Below are 20,013 nucleotides of genomic sequence, written 5' to 3'. Positions count from 1 at the left end.
AATATTAGTGGTGTGTTTAATAACCATATATAATAGGTCGATTCTGTCCGCTTTAGATGTGCTATTAGATTCAATTTATATATCGTGATACCGTTTTCCATTGCCGAGTTACAGAGCTGTAAAGTTGAAAATTTAGTTATCTGAAAATTTGCAATCTTGAACAATATTCATTAAAAAAATTGACGGCGTGAATGAAAATGTGTTATCAGCTGTCACTAGATAGTCACTTTCTTTCTTTTAAATGCACCAAACCTCATCAAATTTGGTGCTGGAGTGGTAGCCGAGAAACACGATTTCTCCATTCCCGTGTATTTAGTCAGGGGCTCCCGAGCTAAAGCCTTCCCTTAAAGAGCCCTGAAACTATTTTCTAGCTAATCGTAGAATGACCCTACTATAAAGGACGTCGTCTCACGAATCTCATGCTATAATTTTTTTTTTAATTCTGTGGCTGTAAGGGGCTTTGTCTCCCCGACACCCGGCTTTCTCACTTTTCATCTCCGCTAGCCCGCGGGAAGCTTTATGCAGCCGAGAAGCCAAGAGGGCAAACCTCGGGGCCAAAAGAAAATTATTAGTACACTCATTCACCAAACTTGGGCTATCGCTAACCTCACCAACCATTCTTTCTTTTGGTGCGACCTCACTGGGATCAAGCCACAGGGATGCTTTTCTTGCAATTTACAATTTTATTAGAGATACAAAAAGAGTACCTTGCTGACTTTCTAAAATTATCAATATTTTCTATTATTTCATTTATTTACGTTAACTTATTTTATCAAAATTCACAATATTTCCATCATACGTCTAAATTACAGTTCTAGTCTCATGCTCCACAATTTAAATCTAGTTTGGCTTTACTACTAAGCATACGAAAAACCGCCTGCTTCTTGGCCAATCCCCCATAGTGGGTATGCGCCATTGTCTGGGACACAAGACAAGACAAGACAAGTTGAATGTCGCGGCGGCGAAATGGGCTTGTCGCGACACCCCGTGGCGGTCGCGGTAAACTACGCTACGCAGCACGCCGCTGTCAGTCTCGGAGGTCACGCGCAGCTGACGCAGCTACGTGCACTGCAAAGATGCAATGATTTTTCCATCTTGAGATCGCGCGCACGTGTGTACACACACGCGCGCACACGCACATATATAGTTATTTATTTAACTTAACATCAGAAATTATGTATCACTGCAAATGCTATCGCCATCACGAAACCAGCCGCTATCGTTGTCAGGCCAGCAGCTTTCGATGTGACGCACTGCGGAAGCGAGGGCAAGCGATTTTTTCGCTGTGTTTGACACGAGATTTTGAATTCCCTGCTTCATGCACGCAGCCTCTACGGCAGATCAGCAGCGTTCCATAATGTGTTTCACGGCCCCCTTTAAAGGGCTTCTCACCAGGCCAAATAGAAAATTTTGATTATACGCTGGAAGTTGTTACGTGCCCTCTAGGGAGCGTTCTGCCGCAATATTTTTTCAAATCGGTTCATTAATAGCCGAGATAGAAATATTTCAATGCCAGGAACCCATGATTTCAGAGGAGGCGAGGGCCACCGCTAAGAGACACGCTCTCTCCACTTGCTCCTTCCCTGCGTTCTCCCATATCGGAGCTGGAGGGTCGCGTGACGCATATGTCAAGGGTTCCGCGTTCTTTTTTTTTTTTTCCTCTTGCTTTTTTGCTGCGTGGTGTACTTCCGCTGACGGTCGCGCGCGCGAGCTTTGTCTCCTTTCGCGCAGCGCAGGATTTTGCGCGCTGTGCACGAGGACACTTGACCAGCGGTATAAGTCAGTGCTACACGAACACTGAGGCAGACGCAAGCGGATGACAGAGCATCATCGCGCGCTGGAACACGGTAGAAAATTACATAGTTTCGATCTCAGCGCGTGCGACTGTATGACGTGGGAACAAGCAGACGAAACGGAAGTACATCTCTCTTGCTGCGGCGTGAAGTGAAACAAAAACACGCAGACAGTCGGTTTGTGTGTTTTATTGTTTCTCTAAGCTTTAATTTGTCTATTGAAGCAACAGATTACACAAATAACAGATGTTACCTTGGATAATTCTCGAAGTCAGGTGTCACTATGAGCGACGTCACAGCACGTACACGTACGTAGGCGAACTTGCGCATATACGTCACCTCTCCGGCTATCAGTACGTTGAATGCACTGCGCTTCAGGTTAAATATCGCTGGTGCCGCGCTCCAAGCCGGACGCTTTGAAGCAGGCTTCCCCGCATGTAGAGGTAATGTGTGGGAGAAGCCCGCATTTATATCTCCCTTCGATTTACAGGATTTACAGGTGTGCGAATATTATTATCATTACTTTTTTGTAGGCCGAGTCGAAAAGTGCCAGAGCCGAATCTAATCGACAATCGAATACCTTTCGAATAACGAACAGCCGTTCTCACCATGAACATAAAACGATGTTCGCTGCCTACTACACATAAAGTCAGCATCAATATCGTTACATTACATATGTTACGAAGCGTTGTTCATTAACTAGCCCAAGTGGAGCATTAGGAACAAATAACTGGGTTGTTCGAATACACAGGATTCTTCGGACAGGGCGAATGATCCCTGTATGTCCGCAAAAGTCTGGCTCGCTAAAACCCCTTAAACTTCGTAAAGTAGTGACACTCTCCTCCTCCGCCTTCACTCCTCGTTTCTCCTCTCTTTTACGCTCCTACATTGCTCGAGCGTAGCAACGGCGCCACCATGCGCTCCTCGCCACTCCGTAGACGCTTCTCGAGCAAAAATGGCGCTGATGCACGGCGCGAGGGCCCACGTGATGCTATTAGGCCAATAGCGACGCGACGTCGGCCTCGGTCATAGCGCGCGAGAAGGAGGCGGCATTTTTCAAAGCGTGCCGGCACTTTACGAAGTTTAAGGGGCTTTAGGCGACGCAGCCTGCGGCACTATGCAAGTCCCCATGTTTTAAGCCTATACAGTGTGTTTATACGAAGACATTTAGCAATATTTAAAAATATCCGTTTTGAAATAAAAAGGTGGCTCCTTCGGAGACATGCCGTTAGTCAAGGTGACCATGGGGTGACGAGTGGTAAGTGCTAATTAGTCGTTAATTGACACGATTCATTTAAGCACATTTAGATTCAGCGGGTCCATCGCAATCGGGAAACTGAAGCTAGGATTCGGTGGTACAAGCCATGTCAACGTTTAGACCTGGAAAAATGTGGTTACAGGTGGGACTATGGCTCGACGAAATTCGGATATCAGAGCATGCGAAAGCCATGCTGGCAGGCTGCAGCGAGCTCAAAGCCATGCCCCTCGAAGCGACGTTCTGCTTGCGTCACCCAGCAGCGGGCAGCCAGCGCACTGGATGCCTGCTGCTGGGTGACGTCATTACGCTCATGAGTGGGCTTATTGAGTTTTGAGTCGGCTCATCATTACGATGAGCCCACTCGAAGTAATGGTTTATAAGTTATTTAATGAATTTCTGGTCATCAGCAACTACGGCGTATCACCCGTCAACCCATGGACGCCACGACTGACGGCACGTCTTCGAAGGAACAGTCTTTTTATTTCAAAATGGCTATTATTAAATATTTCTAAATGTCCTCGTAGAAATACCCTGTATTTACTCTAAGGGGGATAAAATAGTCGCACTCTTGCTCTAATTTTATACCTGATGGCACACATTGATTTTAAGTATTCTAAACCTATTCGAAAAATAATTGCACTTACGAATGGCAACTGAATCAAATAGGACACTTCGATTCATTGTTGGAAAGTTTCGAATGTTCGTACGCCTCTATTTCCAGGCGATGGATACTTGCAATTGACAGCGCAACCATAAAAGTTGTGAGTGTTGTCATACGAATAAGTAAACTGTAAATATGGGCGCATTGGTCGTGATCGTACTTAGACCCGGTCCCTTTTATTGACTGGTCAGAGCGGCATTGCATGTGCCGACGCAAGAGGAAGTTGTCATCTTCAGGCAAAATGCGAGATAATAACGACGACGCAGATGAACAGGCGCCAATTTCAGAAAAATGTATCGAGATGAAAACGTGGCATACATTACATAAATTTGGAGCACGCTTAAGCTTCGCCTTTAATAGGGGAACGCGAGAGCATTCAAAGATCCCTGACTGCTTCTCACGCTTCCCGGCAACTGCAGCTTATGTAACCCTAACGTTTACCGGGAAACGCCGGCGGCGAACGCTATGCACGAAGGCGAGCTTTCTGGTAGAAACTCGGCCTCTTGCGTGGGCCACGGATGCGCGGAGGCCAGCGCCATCTGGACGGTGTTGTTGCAAGGAACCGAACGCAGCACGCCGCCCTATGAATGGTAGAAAACGCTGAAAAAGACGGGTTTATGTTTGAGTTTCCACGTAAGAGAATGATGTTTTCTGCTGTGTTCAAATTACAATCCGACGCTATCATGTCTGTAGCTTGTGTTTAGGTTGTACTTTACGATTTTTCTGACGCATCTTACTTTGAGGAATCCAATTAATACAGTAACGCCTCTGCGCCACGCAACGGGCCTGTGTGGTTAGGGTTCGGAAAGATTGTTCGCTAAACAACGTCCGACGCAAGACGCCGACACCGGGTGTTATGCGACACCAGGGCCGTTAAAGCTATAGCATTAAAAATTGCTTCTTCAGGGCATTCGTGCCTAGTCGCGTCCAGATACTCGTAGTAGTTTTGACTCCTTTCGCCCCAAAATTCAAAACAGTTACGTCCAGCTTTCACCCCAACACGAGGAATTGGGCTGGCGCCGCAGATTCCTTCAAAAGAAGACCCGAGTGCGGAGCAGTAGGGTGCTCTCCAGCAGCAAGCCGGAAGTCCAGCATGGACTAGTAAGGCACGCTCACCGAGTAGCCACCCTCAGTGGTGCCCTGGAATAGGGGCGTCGACCCCGCGCAGATGGGGAAGAAGACCGTGAAGACTGCCGACAACAGCTACCACCGCTAATTTCTAACCAATTAGAGCAAATAAAGTTTTTCCTCCTCCTTCTCCAGTTGTACGGTTAGAACCGCGACGGACGTATTACGTGCGGGGGGAACATTCATCGATATTCAACATAGCACGCTGCTTCCATGCTAGTAGCACTAAAGTCGACCACGTGCCTGAGATGGTTCCTGCCGAAATTTGGCACAAGACACCGCACTAGCCTCAAGGCTTTTTAATACGCTGCTGTGTTGAGTACTAGCATCATCGCCGTACCAATTTTCGTGTCGCGATCATCTCCCATCCCTATTTCGTTAGTCTTCTTCCCTTTTCCCCAGCGCAGAGCATAGCAGGTTCTCTTAGCGAAGGCTCGCGCCGACCCCTACAGGTAAATATCCATAAATCTATGAATAAAGGGAAAATCAGACATCCACCCGTTCGTAGCAATGGCTACAAAGGAAACCCATACGGGTTCCTCGAAAGAGAAGCCTCATAGTTGAAGAAAAATTCGTCCTCTTCCGGGACCACCGCCTTTCCGGTGCAGCCGCTCTACCATCTGAGCTAACCAGGCGGCTAGCAGATGGCAGGGCGAAGTCGAATTTGTCGACAACACGAAGCAAAGGCAAGAGTTGGACGTACTAGTTCAGCGGAAACCCGCAAGGTGGAAAAGCGGTGGTCCCGGGTTCGAGTCCCGGACCAGGACGAATTTTTCTTCAACTATGAGGCTTCTCTTTCGAGGAACCCGTATGGGTTTCCTTTGTAGCCATTGCTACGAACGGATGGATGTCTGATTTTCCCTTTATTCATTACTTCTCTCCACCTTGCGGGTTTCCGCAGAACTACTACGTCCATCCATAAATCTATATATAAATATGTTACTTATTTCACTGCTTTCAGTGCCAAAAGCTAGGACATACGCCCCGCGTGCAGTTTAAGATGAGGTTTAGACGACGAGGAAGAATTCCACACGTCCTCGCGTCTCGTGGAAGAAAAAGACAAGAAGCAGTTCCTTAGCTCGACTGGCCAGTCACGTTCGCGACGAGCTCCGTGCTTTCCTATCGAGTTCTCGGTGACAGAGTCCAGCGTGCCCGTAAGTGCGACTTTGGCTGCGGCTTTCGTCTACGTCACCCTAGTCCCTTCTAAAATCACAGCTGCCGCATACAGGCAGAGTGATATAAGGAAGGCAGGGATGTTAACCAGTCAAGGGTTCTGGTTGGCTACCCTACGCTGGGGGAAGGGAGAAGGGCGAGTGATAGAACGTAGAGAGAGAGGGTATTGTCGCGAAAAGTGTGTAGCGCGGGCCTCTTTGCTTACTTTCGGGGAATTTTGTGGGCTCCTCGACGCGGGGGCAACCTTTGTACCCCAAATAACCGCGACGGCGCCACGGGCAGGTACTGACCGCCCGGCCGCCGCGCCTGACGTCACACGTGCACCTGACGCGCCCTCTTCCCCCCGCTCGGCTGACAAAAGCCGATTAGTTAGGGTCAGAGTGTTTTGGTGTACGGAGTGTTGACGCGACCATTTCTTGACCCCTTGAACTCTGACGCTCATTGGATGATGTCGGCTTGCCTGATTGGTCGGGGTAACGAAATACCTCATTGGTGGAGAAGCCTGCGCCTCCCGCCGGTCCGCGGGTCCCTTGGATGCTGGGGAAACTTATTTAAGGAGTCGTTCGAGTAGTTTTTGAGTGAGCAAGTAGACAGCAGCAGACACGGCGCAACTTCACCAGGGGAGACCAGGCCGGTCAGGCAGGCCGACGACGACGGGTATGACATCGTTCTGTTTGTAAATATTTTTATACAGTTTAAACTTAATACGGCAAATGCCAAGTGAATAAACTTAGTTATTGAAATGCTACTCTCGTCGTCGTACCTGTGAATTTGGACTTGCCCCTGCCAGAATTCATCCCCATTCTTCTTCCGTCTCCCTGGTGAGTTGATGCTTCTGATATCTCACGGCTGCGTCACTTCGCTACAGTATAGAGACGTGCACGGACAGCCATTGAGTTAAAGCCGCTCGTGCGAACCAGACGTTCTCAGAATGCACAAAAAAATTGAAGGAAACTTTGTAAATTCCAAAGTGTGTTCGGCGAAAGCCTGTGCCCATTCCAAGGCCAGGGTGCCTTTCCGCTTCCCGGGCCTTGGTGCCCGGTGACGTGTTTGCCTGCCGCATGCGCATTCGCTCATTCTTCTGCTGGCGTTTGGTATTGGGGGAATCCACATTCTTGGGGCGCTTCTCCGAGTCGCCTGCCGTGGAATCATCGTCGGGCCGCTTGGGAGCCACTCGACTACTGCAACGAGACGTCTGACGAAGGAGCGTTGCCGTGTGCGCCGCTGTGCCATCACGTGATTGCTGAGAGAGTGAGGGGGAGAGGCTAAAGCCCCTTAAACTTCGTAAAGTAGTGACACTCTCCCCCTCCGCCTTCACTCCTCCTCGTTTCTCCTCTCTTTCAAGCTCCCTCCTCGACCGTGGCGCCGCCTACACTGCTCGAGCATAGCAACGGCGCCAACATGCGCTCCTCGCCACTCCGTAGACGCTTCTCGAGCAAAAATGGCGCTGATGCACGGCGCGAGGGCCCACGTAATGCTATTAGGCCAATAGCGACGCCCCGTCGGCCTCGGACAGAGCGCGCGAGGAGGAGGCGGCATTCTTCAAAGCGTGGCAGTACTTTACGAAGTTTAAGGGGCTTTAGGAGAGGCCACAGCCGGCACCGTTCCACGGCACGGACGGACGGACGGTCGGACGCCGCGAGTGAGCCATTAAGAGGAAGCTTTAGCTCGGGCCCAACTCCGACGCGGCCTATTGAAATACATGTAAAACTCAAAAACATTTTTCTGGGATAACCCCTGGACCGATTTCAATGAAGTTTGTTGCATCTGAGAGAGAAAGTTAAATTCGAGTGACTGTTGGGAGCGGAATTTCGCTTTAGGGCTTGAATTTTGTTAAAACGTTTTTCAAATATTTGGCCGCCTGAAAAAAAATAGAAGCACGAAGTTTACAACTTCATAGCTCTGCATCAAGAAGAGATATGACGGTTCTATAAACGGCATCCATTAGATCATTCAAAGCGAACAAATTTGATATGCCATTTTACATCTTACGTGAATTTGTTACGTTGGTTACAAGGGTTCTGCAAAAGCTGTATTTCGGTATAATTAAATTTTTTTATATTCATGTGTAAGATATTAATTTTGTCCGCTTTAGATGTACTATTAGGTGCAATTCACAGAATTCTATTATCGTTTTTCGTTATTGAGTTACAGAGTTGTGAACTTGATAGTTTCGCTTTTCGAAAATTTTTGATTCTTGCCAATTTTTCATAAAAAAATTGAGCACCTAAATAAATGATTCAAAACCAACAGTCGCTAGATTTTATGTATTTCTTTTAAATGCAACAAACCTCGCCAAATTTGGTGCAGTGGTTGCCGAGAAAAATGAATTTTACATGTATTTAGATAGGAGCACCCGAGCTAAAGATGCCTCTTAAAGGCTTTCGGCTTAAAAGTGCCTTCCCTGCCCTCTGAGCCGATGATCGGTGGGGACGGTGCTCTACTGCTGTATACAGACATGCCCACATCGCGTGCCTGCCCGTTATTGGGGGCGCTATACGCTTAGGGTACGCACCCGCCTTCAGATAGAAGCATCGCTGTGGGGCGACTGCATGCAAAACAAGCTTGTCGTTGCGGGACCCATCACGAATGCCTCGCAGGCCATTGGAAAACGTGCCGGCGCACGCCGATGTTAGACAACGCACGTGTGCTGCGTAGACACCAGGCTCAAAAGAGCACATTGAGATTCACAAAGTGCAGATTATGATAACGGGTGGTCCTTTTTTTTTTTTGAGACAATAAAGAATTGAAAAAAAAAATCGACTGTGGCAGATAGCATAGCTCTAGTCACTGAGCTGGATTGCTCAGGGCAGACATTTCTCGCCCTAGAAGTCGGAATATGGTGTCTACTCATTAACGAAACGTCACTAATTAACATTATGTGCTTCATTATTTTACGGCACATGTATTCGAATTGTAGCCAGTTAGTTCGCAAGGCGTATCGACTTGCGAATTGTGAGGATGACACTAGTTTCAAGATATCGATTCCCAATGTTTGCGACGAGCGTTCCAGTTACTCTTACGCTTCGGTGCATAAAGTGGCGGTTTGTTGAAAAACTAATTAAGCGGAAGCATATCGCATTTTTTACTGAAAGTAAAAGCGATCCTTAGAAGTCATTTCAAGTGGATATGCCTCGCAAACTCACCGGCTACAATTCGTAAATGGCAATGTGCGCCATAATCGACAGAAAGTTAATTGGTGGTGATTTGTTAATTAGTGAATCACGCACATTGATTTCTCGCGCGTGTAATGTCAGCCGCTTCGAGTAATCCAGCTCAAGGACTAAGGTCGCGCTATCTGCCACGGGTGATCTAAAAAAGAAAAAAAAAAGGCTGTATGGTCTAAACAAATGAAAAACAACAACAACAATGTATATGCGAAATTATTCATTTTGAGCACTGCAGAAAGTGACGTCCTGAATCCAGCGTATCGGGCTGCTGGCATTCAAGCCGCTGAAAAAGAATAAATACGAAAAACGGCTGAATTTGCGGGACGCGTTCGGTGACGCGACAAAGCAGGTCGACGCCGTGCTGTCACATGACGTTGACGTACACGCCTGCCCCCTCCCCACCCTTACAGACCCGTTTGACTCAGCTTTCAAACGCCTCCTCCTCTCCCCGAGCTTCTTTTTTTTTTTGATGATAGCTCGCAATGCCGAACGTCTTTTAATGGTTCTTACCAATGCCATTGCATTAAATCGTGTGCTCGATGCGCTGCGTCGCAGTCTATCCGGCAAGCGCAGCGCGGATCCCCGGACGTCGCCAGTACATCGCTATACGCGTCGGCGAGCGTCGGCGATGAGCCGTGGCCCTGGAGACCCTGGCCGGAGGCGGGCCACGGTCCTGGTCGCGCTGCTTCAACTCACGAGCCTGCAGGCGCCAGTTCCAGCTGGTGGAGCACAGAGTGAGGCACTCCAGTTGTATACGCGCTGGTTGGCAATGTGCGCCCGCTCCATGGCGTGTGTATACGCATGCGGTGTGTTCGAATTTTGGAGAACGACGCCCGACAGTCTGCTTTTTTTTGAAGGCTAGAAAGGCAGCTGTCGAGCCAAGTATACGCAAACGCATTTGGAACGTATATAGTGCTCGCGGAATGAAACGCGACAGGGGAGCATTTAGCGGAACCTTGCACATGCGCAAAAGTAGTGCGACATCATGTCGCTAGGAATCTGGTCACCAAAGGTGACGCGGACTCCGATCTAAGCGCACGCGCCAAAATTACGTCGATGTGACGCGAAATGCAGCCGGTGGGAACGTAAGTATGCGCGTTAGTTAAACCTCAATTGATGCGTTTCATTCCGTGAGTACTGCACGTCTATTTGTGATTTCACGTCACATGGAAGGGACTAAAATAAATAAAACATGCCATGCGAGAATCGCTGGCAATGGGAAGCATTCGGGCGCATACCGGGTGTGATTAAATGTTTTACAGTTATATCGCTGGGCGCGTACTTCACTTCTGCATTGCCAGGCATGGTCGCTGGTGTCGAGGCTCGCCTTTTTGCGGTCCTGCGAAAACTTTTAGCAGCAGCACCACGACGTTTACGCGATTCGAGTTTCCCACTGTGCGTCTCCCTTAGGCACCATTAGAGCCAGATTTAATGCATCACCTCCGAGCTGCTGATTTTATATACAAGTGTAACACGAACCTCCACAACTAAATTAGAACAATTCACGACCTCCCTCATCTCTGGAGTACAAACACAATACATTAGCAATACAGATGACAATGGACCACTCGCAAGCACAACGCGCCGTTAAAGTAGACGTAACACGAGCTGCGCACGAGTGATGGTGGCGGATAACGCTTGACGTCACTCTCAAACACCCGCTCCGAACAGACTTTGCGGGTGTGGCGTGGGCTACCACCATGTCTACGAGTAGCGAAAAAGAAAACAGGTGGAAGGCGCTTATAAATTCATCCCATTATACACAAAATAAAAAAAAGCGACAGAACTCATCTCAGGATGACTGCCGATGTATTACGTTAGCATTGAACCAGTATAGCTACACGGCGAATTGCAACCATCGAAACGAGGTGTGCATGAGGCGTGACCTGCAGCGGGATGCCTCTTTCGCGCTTCCCTAAAAAACACGTGGTGCCATCTAGCGCCGCCGCCGCGGAGCCTGCGCGTGGCCTCCGAGATGCGTGGCGCGCTGGTGCGTGCAAACGCTGAGAAACTGTGCATGCGCGGCAACCGCGTTCATGTCTCTCTCTCGCTACTTTATGGACACGCTGCGACATCTAGGAACCTCAGAGACGGCAACCGTGGCGCGCCGGTGCCTGCAGCTAATGATGAGAATTGTTCGCTCGCTCCCCACACATTCAGTGGCACATCATTGATGACCCAGCTAAATTTGGTGACAGGTTCATTGAAGAGCGGCATATGCCTAGTGCGTTTGTGGCGCAGCCGGCTAATGCGCCGTGCTGCTGTCCTTGATGAAACCTTGTCACGTGGGTTCGTTTCTGCTCAGCGTTGGATAAGTTTAAGGGATCTTTTTCGTCATAGTAGAGCGGCACATTCACAGTGCCACTTACCTATAGTTACCCAAGTTGTCGTCAAAGACGTTCGTTGAAGAGCGGCACGCATTTAGGGTGAGGCTTCCCTCTTGTTGATGATGACGGCATCAAGTCCCCATTTTGTTGTTACCCGCTATCTTGTTTCAGTAACCACGGTGGACACCTCTCACACGAAATATAATACAATGCGAAATTTCACTTTGGCTGTAAGTGGTTGTTACAAACAAGTAGTGTATATTATTGAAGCAACCTTGGCAAACGCGGCAGGGGCGCTATTCGTCTAATTTTCTTATAAGCAGACTTGAAACAGCGCCTATATGCAGACTACGTGTGCGCGTGGTGATTAGCTGGTATGACGCGAGTCCCAGCACGTTGCTTTCGAGATTTTTTTTCAGCGCGCCGCGGCTAGAGTTAAAAGTATATGGCTCCTTTTCAGTAACTATAGCTGCGGGAGCCGCCCATCCTCGGAGGTCGTGCGGAGAAGCCGCTTGTTCTCCGTTGGTCGCGCATGCTTGACTTGCCCCGAGAGAAGATGGCGCCATTTTCTTTTTAAGACGTGTGTCTTCTTTGAAGAGTTATCGCCACTTTTCCATATCGGGTAGGCTGTTCCTGGCGCCGGTTTCTAGCCTTTTATTGCGGTAGCAATTACATGGACACTCCAGGCAAGTTATCGCCGTCGGCGTCGCCGTGAGATTCCGCATAAAATCCAACTGTGATAAGGTAGCGCGCTCACGCCGTATGCAAGGGGTGCGAGGGAAAGCAGTGAGAGAGAGAGAGAGAGCCTAGAAGGATGTTAGCTTGATGCGCGCCGTTCTCTCTCACGCGCAAGACGTCGGGGGGGGGGGGGGGGGCAGGGTATGAGGGCGCGTCCCTTTTCTGACCGTGTCTGCGCATGGCGCGGTCGCGCGCGCCGTATCGTGGAGGTAATTTGCGGCAGGGTGCAACGCCTCTAGGCGAGCAGATAGGACTGTTGGCTTCGTGTGCGCTGTGTACTCGCCTCCGCGTCTGTAGTGTTGGAGGTCGCGCAATCTGCAGCTTCGGAGACGCGTCGAAGCGAGAGGCAGCACGAAGGGGAATTCGCTGCATGATCACTGCTGCCGCTCTTCACCACGCCAGCGCTTGTGACAACGAGCGTGCACGGTCGTCACGTGACATTTGTTCGTGCTTGCCCGTTCGCGCGCGACACTATGCCTGTTAATTTTATTAGGAAGCGAATGTTTACTGCAGTTGCACAACCAATGAAACGGCGAACCTTGCTTGCTTCGTGTAATTAATTAAGGGAAAATCAGAAGGGTTGAAGTCCGGGCCAGTTGGTACATAGCTGAAGGGAGAAAGCAGTCGAAAAACACAAAGTACGAGAGGAGAGGTTCACACCACAACGACTGGGCAATACCACCGCAACGACTGGAAAATCAGACATCCACCCGTACGTAGCAATTGCCTCAAAATTTGCCATCGCTATCGACACTTCGTGTTTTGGGCGAACATGCCACTTTTCTTTTTCGTGGGCCGATCCTGAGATGATGCAGTCAACACATAGTTGCCACGTGACCCACTGGCTACGTGCCTGTGAGTTTTCTGTGTAGGTGTCACTGGGTATGTGTCACCACATGTCTCGCTCTTCAATGAACCTCTACGACATCAACTTGTATATGGGTCATTGCATATGTGCCGCTCTTTAGTGAATCTCCTTGCACCGACTTGGGCGATGTTTCACTGGGTATTGTGCGCACAATTGGGGCCACTGGCTGATGATGACGATGAAAAATTGTCATTGTGATGATGATGACGACGACGATGATGATAACTGATGACAGAAAGTTGGAAGGCGATTCAACCTCTACTTGACGTCGATCAAACGTTGTCGCTGCAGCGCTGCTCTCACAATAAATCGCACGATTCACGCACCCCGTTATCACCCCCCTAATCATCCAAGAAAGCGTTCTTTTTATCGTGGAGTTTACCTAGGCGTTCAATCACCTTCAAGCTATTTTTTTTCTTCAATTGCAGTGTCAAAAATTAATATTTTTGCGTGACCCGCCGTGGTTGCTTAGTGGCTATGGCGTTGGGCTGCTAAGCCCGATGTAGCGGGATCGAATCCCGGCCACGGCGGCCGCATTTCAATGGGGGCGAAATGCGACAACACCTGTGTACTTAGATTTAGGTGCACGTTAAAGAACCCCAGGTGGTCCGTATTTACGGAGTCTCCTACTACGGCGTGCCTCATAATCAGATCGTGGCTTTGGCACGTAAAACCCCATAATTTAATATTTTTGCTAGCTTTTCGTGCCGCATGGACCCGTATTTCAAACTTCATTTTTTTTTTCATGGAGCGGGCTCTATATTCACGCTGTATCTGAATCTAGAATATCTACGCAGTTCAATGTTTCCGTTGCAGTTGGCTCGCAAAGCGCTTTAATTCATTCTCCCTCCCCGTCTTCTTTCTGGCTGGTTCGCAGCTTGCCTAGGCAAGACCAACATCACGTTCACCGAAACTTCCATGCTGGAAGTGCAATTCGACAGTATGGAGACGTTCGGAATCCGCAACCTCATCGTGTGGATGCAGAAGCACTTCGCGGCCTTGGTGATGCCCGAGCCAAGCATTCCCGAAGGTTGGTCTGGTTTGGACGACCGGTCGGGCGATATTTAAAAAAAAAGAAAGCGATAGCAATTATACGGACGCTCGAGGCGCTTTTGCGGCGTCGGCGTTGTCATCGGCGTTGTCATGCTTCGCTGCTAATCTACGACGCATGCGCGACTCGCGGGCGGTGAGGCCTTAGAAGTCTTAGGCCTTAGAACGGCCTTAGAACGCGCCGTTACAATATAGGCTCAATCGACTCTGCCGGAGCCAAGGCAGCGTTCTGGCTTGACTATAGAGTTTCTCACTATAGCACCTAGAGTGAAATCTGGCGCCAGCGTCTATGGGAGTTTCCTATAAGGGGCGCTGTGCTGCCATGGTAATGACGGTATATGTGTCTGCGAGGCTTAAAATTCTGTTGGCTGGTGTTGTAGGAGACTTCGCCTAAAACTTGGATATGGCTACACAGATAACGCGTTCTTAAAGTAAAAACTTCACAAAAGGTTTTCATTCACCCACGTTACATGTTGCAATGAAGTGTGCTCACTTACAATGCATAACCACGCAAGCCAAGAACAGACGACAAACTGTTCCAAAGCGAGCGCGAATATTTTCGTCTGTCCTCCAACTTTAGCGACCCGCTGATGCTTTTCAGGTTTCACCTAATTGTGCATCCAATAACAAGTCCTCGTAATTAAACAAAACATGCCTTTGTGTACTACTAAAGCTAAAACAGCCTTTTACGTACTGTTTCAGTAGTAAATGAATCATTGTGACAGACGGAACGGTGTTAGCCAGGCGCGTCTTCAAAGTGTCCTGTGGCTCTCCGAGAACCATGCCAATCCGAAGTCACAATATATACTGGCATTCATATGGATACCACAGCGCAGTAGCGCTAGATTTTCCTCTAGGTAATATAGTGAGAAACTCTATGGTCTTGAGCACTGCTAGCATGAGCTTTATGCGTGCCCGCAGGTTAACGTTCCTGACGAGCAGCACGTAAGCGTACCGCTCCTTGGTGAACGTCGAGCTGAAATTGTGTTCTCCTTTCTTTTTCACGCTAACCAGTGGCAACAATTTCCCTTCGGTCGCGTCTCGGGCGCCATCCGACATTCTGGAGGGGCGGCTCTCGCAACTTGCCAGCAGAGGCGAAGCCACCGCATGCCCGGACTTCACCTCTGAAAGAGTGTCGCGACAGCTAGGGTCCGCTCGATAACTTAAAAGTTTTTGTTTTGCTCGCGTAAATGCTAGAGTAATCACAAAATAAAAGCGAGTTGTTCCCAGCTAAAACATTACATGCGGTTGAGATCGATGCCATGATATCCGCAAGTTGTGTCAGGGCGATCAAGTTTCCTTCTAAAGAACCAGTGACATGAAGAGAGTCTTACAGTAAGATCTCTATGGGGAAAATGAAGTAAGTTGTGCCGCAAAAGTAACTGTCCATGTCCTTGACTGTTGCTGTTACGCGAAGCAGCGTGCGGGGAGCCGACACATCATTAGCCATAGGCACCTTTTCCGTGTTCTGGAAGAGGCTGATTTTAGTGTGGGTTTTCGACCGACTTCTGCTGTTCTCATACGGGACCGCGTCTCGGAGACGTTCATTGTGGGACGTGGTGTACGGCAGGGGGACCCTCTCTCACCTGCCGTCTACGTACTCGCTTTTGAACCGCTTCTGCAGAGGTTGTCCTGTGACAGCAGAATTGGCTCCTCCCACCAAGCTCGGTTCCCCTCCGGTTGCACTCTTTGCCTATGTGGATGACTTGTCCATTGTTGTCCCGAACGAGACATCAGCTTGCGGCGTCTTGGAGGTCATGGACAGTTACCACGGGGCGAGCGGTGCAAGGTTGAATAGGTCGAAAAGTGCAGCCATGTACATGAACTCCAGTCCGCAGCCCGTTCATGGTCTCCTTGTGAAAACGCGGCTGTGTATTCTAGGTTTCCAATTCGAACTAGACGGTCTCTCTCCTGCAAACTGGGAATAGGCTAAAGAGAAGCTTGAAACTAGGATTCAGGAATTCAGCGCGTTGTCATGCCCATCTGACTGCTAGAGAGACAATCTTTCGCTCACTTCTGTTTTCCTTCCTGACGTATGTGGCGTGTATGTCTCCTGTTCGAACCCGAACCAAGCTTATCTTGGAGAGGGTCCTCTTTCGCTTCCTCTGGAATGGTACAACTGGTTGTGTAGCTAGGCGGGGGCTCAATTTACCCAGGGATAAGGGATGACTCGGAATTCCCGACCTGGACATCCTGGCTACTGCACTACACGTCAGGTGTACCCAGGTCGCTCTTAACTCGGATATGCTCCTGACTCGAAGCTTTACCTCCTTTTTTCTTAGCACCCGACTCCGCTTGTTCTCACAGAGCACATTTTCCCACTGTGTGTCTCGCTCAGCTTCCCCGTCCACCATTTATGCGGCGGCTGCCAACTCTTTGGCAAGCCTCCGCAAGGTTCACCCCGGCATCGATGTAGTTTCAACTCCACTCCAAGAATTAGTCGATATCCTCACCCTAGGTCTCCCTCCGCATTGCCAAATGTATGACCTCTCCATTCACAGGCCAAACTGGAAGCTCGTCACGGCCAGTTTCCTCGACGCTAGGCGAGCTACGTTCATGTACCGCCTGGCGCGAGGGTGCCTGCCGTTGAGCTACAGGCCCTTCGCAGCCGTCCAGGCTCGTGGAGTGTGCCCCTTCTGTGGCGCTCGTGAGGACTCGGTTAATATCTTTACGCAGTGTGTGCTTCCTGCAGCTCTTCTCCGAAGGATTGCTAGCCTCTTTAATCCCTCAGGCGTTCCCTATCAGACAGTTCGATTTTTGCACCCCTTGCCTAATCAGGCGATCAACCAGTTCGTGCTTCTTCTCGCCGAGTGCTCATACCAAGTTTGGCGGGCACGCTGCAATGCAATTTTCGGGGGACAGGCGCCGGCCCTTCACGAAGTGCTTGCGAAAGCACGGAAGGAGGTCTGGTTCCACCTCACCAGGGAGCGGCACCGCTTGGGGAGAAGAAGTTTCTCGAAATGTGGGCTCGCCCTGCCGTGATTTTCGATGAGTCAGGTGGAAAGCTGTCCATTAAGTTTTGATGCATGCTCACAAGCTCGCTCGACTCGGCCGTGTGTGCCAGTCCATCTACGGGGTTTTGTTTGGCTCAGTGGAAACCAGAGCCGAAACCGGTGGTGGCGCACCCTCGTGTGCTCGCGCTGCCCCGCGGATGGCTTTGGTGCTCTCCACGGTTGTATGCCTTGGCCTCTTTTGCGTCAAGGCAGTCCGAGGGTCAGTCAGGCTTGTGACCTGTAAGACCGACATGGCTGTTTGCGTGTTGAGTGCAGTTCCTCAGTTGTGCTGCACCACAACAGGCTCCTTGTCCGGGAAGGACCGTTGGCCAGAACCAAAGCCCCCCGCCCAGTCAACCCGGGTAGAGGGGGCGTGCCGGGGTCAATGTATCGAATGATGCTGAGTTGATGAGTACATGAAAGCTCATGGACGCGGCGCCTCCGGGTGCCAAGTCTTCTTGCCATCTGACAACGCTACAGAGTTGAAACGACTGTATGACAGCACGAAGACGTAGGCGGCTGTGTCGTGACCTACATCACACGCATGCCATCTATGTTATGACCTAGCGTATATTTAAGTTCATCATTACGTCCTACAATGCCCATTTTAGTACAAAGCGAAGCGACCACGAAAGCACCAAGACGTAGGCGGCTGTTTCACGACCTCCATGACACGCATGTTATGATGCATCATTTATGTTCGTCATACATTCTTGTCATACTGTGCCGATTGCGGCACATACCAGGTTCACGAAACGACAGTGAGCGCACCAAGACTTAGGCGGCTAGGTATGTATAGAGAGATAGATACTGTCAAATGTTCGCCAAGAAATGCTTTGCATTTATTAGTAAGATGGCGGCGGCATCTCCCCTCCGGAACTTTATTTGAACCTCCTTGGGTATGTGCAGCATCTCTGGCGCGCTCCTCAGCAAGCCAGTATTCCGAGGCGCCTTCAGCGCAACGATAAACCTTGCTATATCGCATTCAATGCTTCGCTTTCGGGCAAAGCTAACCGTCTTTTAAAAGCAAAGCTTTCCTTCACTTTCAAACGTGAAGCTTCGCGAACCTCGACCGGGTTTCGTGACCACGGGCGCTGCGGCCTGGCTGTTCTCTAGCCTAACAGGCCGACCAATCAAAGTGGAGCACGCGCGTCGCCCGCACCACTGCGTTTGTTGCAGCAGCACCAGATGGCGCTCGCCTCAGCAGCGCATTCGCGGCAGCAGCGGCGCCGGCCGTGCGGGGGAAAGTAAAAAAAAAAAAAATAGAGGCAGAAAATTTCGCGCATCCGCGGCTGCACGGTAATGAGGAAGTAAACGCGTTTTTTTATTGGTTAATAGGTTGGTTAAGTTAGTCTGCTGATTTGGTGGCTGTGGAGCTAACATAGGCGTGCTTGTATCCTTTAACAGTACTTTACGAATCGTGGCAATGACACAGCACGTCACAATATTTTAATTATTATATTACACTATATGAGAGGTTTCTATGACGTCATTTTGGCGTCCTCATAGATGCAGTTTACATAATTGCTAATTTACCTGCACTTAGCGGATTGATCGGTGAACTAATTAGGGCGTGCTTATATTGTGAATAAGTACTTATTGTTGCACAAATCAGGACAGGGGTAGATGACACGTTAAGATTTAATATATTTAGACAAATATATTGATACAGTCTGTTAAATTTACTCCTATCAGGCTCTTCGCGTTTGTTATACTTCTTTAGACACCCTTATAAGGAAGTTTTAAGAATTAATGTATGATATCCAATCCTGACTTGATTTCCTGCCTCGTCGGACGCAGTTATATAGGCATACATTACCTGTCGTTTTCTAGGTGGCGTAGACAATACCTTAAGCTTAATTAAGTTTCACATATAAATAAGGCGTAACAATGTTCGTTATTATTGCAGTGGCAATTATATGAACACTCCAAGCGCATTTCTGCCGTCGCCGTGAGGTTCCGTATGAGCGAAAACGTGTACTGTTAGCCGGCGAACGCGGTTCAATCTCGCGTGCGCTAGCGAGGATTGCGGCCCGGATGCGTGCCCTCTTCTGTCGCGCGCGAGGTGGGGGGGGGGATCAGGCGATCGAGGAGGAGCGTTCTTCTCCGGCGGCTGCTGGGGCGCCTCGATTTCCTCCTCGCTTGCTGCCTCGTACAGAGTGGAGACAACCGCGGCGTCTACTACGGCGTTGGCCACGCGAATCGCGGACGCCGTAGTAGATAGTAGTAGACGCCCTTGGCGGACGCCGTATAGGGACGCGTTGCTTGCGCTCGTGTGTCTTGAAAGCTATATGTGACGTGGCCAAAGAGCGCGCGTCCCCGTGGGCCTCATCTTCAAAGCGATCTGCGACGTTTGGAGAGTGCGCGTAGTGCCGGTAGCTTCGTATGCGCTGTGCTTTCGACGTTTCGTTCGCTTTGAAGCGAGAGATGCATGAAGGTCAATTCGCTTGCTTCTGCCGCGATTCCTCACTTCAGAATTTTGACAGTGGGTTTCCGCTTTCATCGAGCGAAATGTGTTCATGTTTACCTGTGCGCGCTTGACACCATGCTGGTTAATTTGGCTAAATACGTTGGCGGGCTAGTTGGTTTGAATCCACGATAGAATGTGTAAGCGCGACTGAACAAGAACGTACAAAGAAGCAGACAAACAAAGACAGCGCTGTCTTTGTGTGTCTGCTTCTTTCTACGTCCTTGTTCAGTCAGCGCTGTCTCCGTGCGTCTGTTTCTTTCTAAGTCTTCGTTGAATCACGCTTACACATTCTATCATTGTTAATTTAGTTAGTAGGTGAATGTTTACGAGCTTATACGGCCGATAAAACTACTATCCTTACTTCCTACAGCTATCTACTAATTT

The 20,013-nt window shown here is 49.4% G+C and overlaps 2 protein-coding genes across 4 annotated transcripts in view; both read left to right on the top strand.

Annotated features, from left to right (window-relative positions):
* oxt (Xylosyltransferase oxt) overlaps positions 1 to 9,896 on the top strand; it is a 64,740-nt gene extending 54,844 nt beyond the window's left edge. For all 3 annotated transcript variants that reach the window (XM_050176827.3, XM_055069708.2, XM_055069707.2), the window contains one exon: positions 9,739 to 9,896. In XM_050176827.3, coding sequence (XP_050032784.2) covers positions 9,739 to 9,815 — 77 coding nt within the window. In that variant the 3' untranslated portion in view covers positions 9,816 to 9,896. The remainder of the gene's footprint in view (positions 1 to 9,738) is intronic.
* A 4,162-nt stretch (positions 9,897 to 14,058) lies between these two features.
* LOC126529460 (uncharacterized) overlaps positions 14,059 to 20,013 on the top strand; it is a 60,689-nt gene continuing 54,734 nt past the window's right edge. The window contains exon 1 of the mRNA XM_055069709.2: positions 14,059 to 14,146. The gene's annotated coding sequence lies outside the window, so the exon portion shown is untranslated. The remainder of the gene's footprint in view (positions 14,147 to 20,013) is intronic.

Source organism: Dermacentor andersoni, chromosome 8 (genome assembly GCF_023375885.2).
Source record: "Dermacentor andersoni chromosome 8, qqDerAnde1_hic_scaffold, whole genome shotgun sequence".
In the NCBI taxonomy this organism is placed as follows: domain Eukaryota; kingdom Metazoa; phylum Arthropoda; class Arachnida; order Ixodida; family Ixodidae; genus Dermacentor; species Dermacentor andersoni.
The sequence above is the reverse complement of the archived record's forward strand: the minus strand, read 5'-3'. Positions and strand labels throughout refer to the sequence as shown.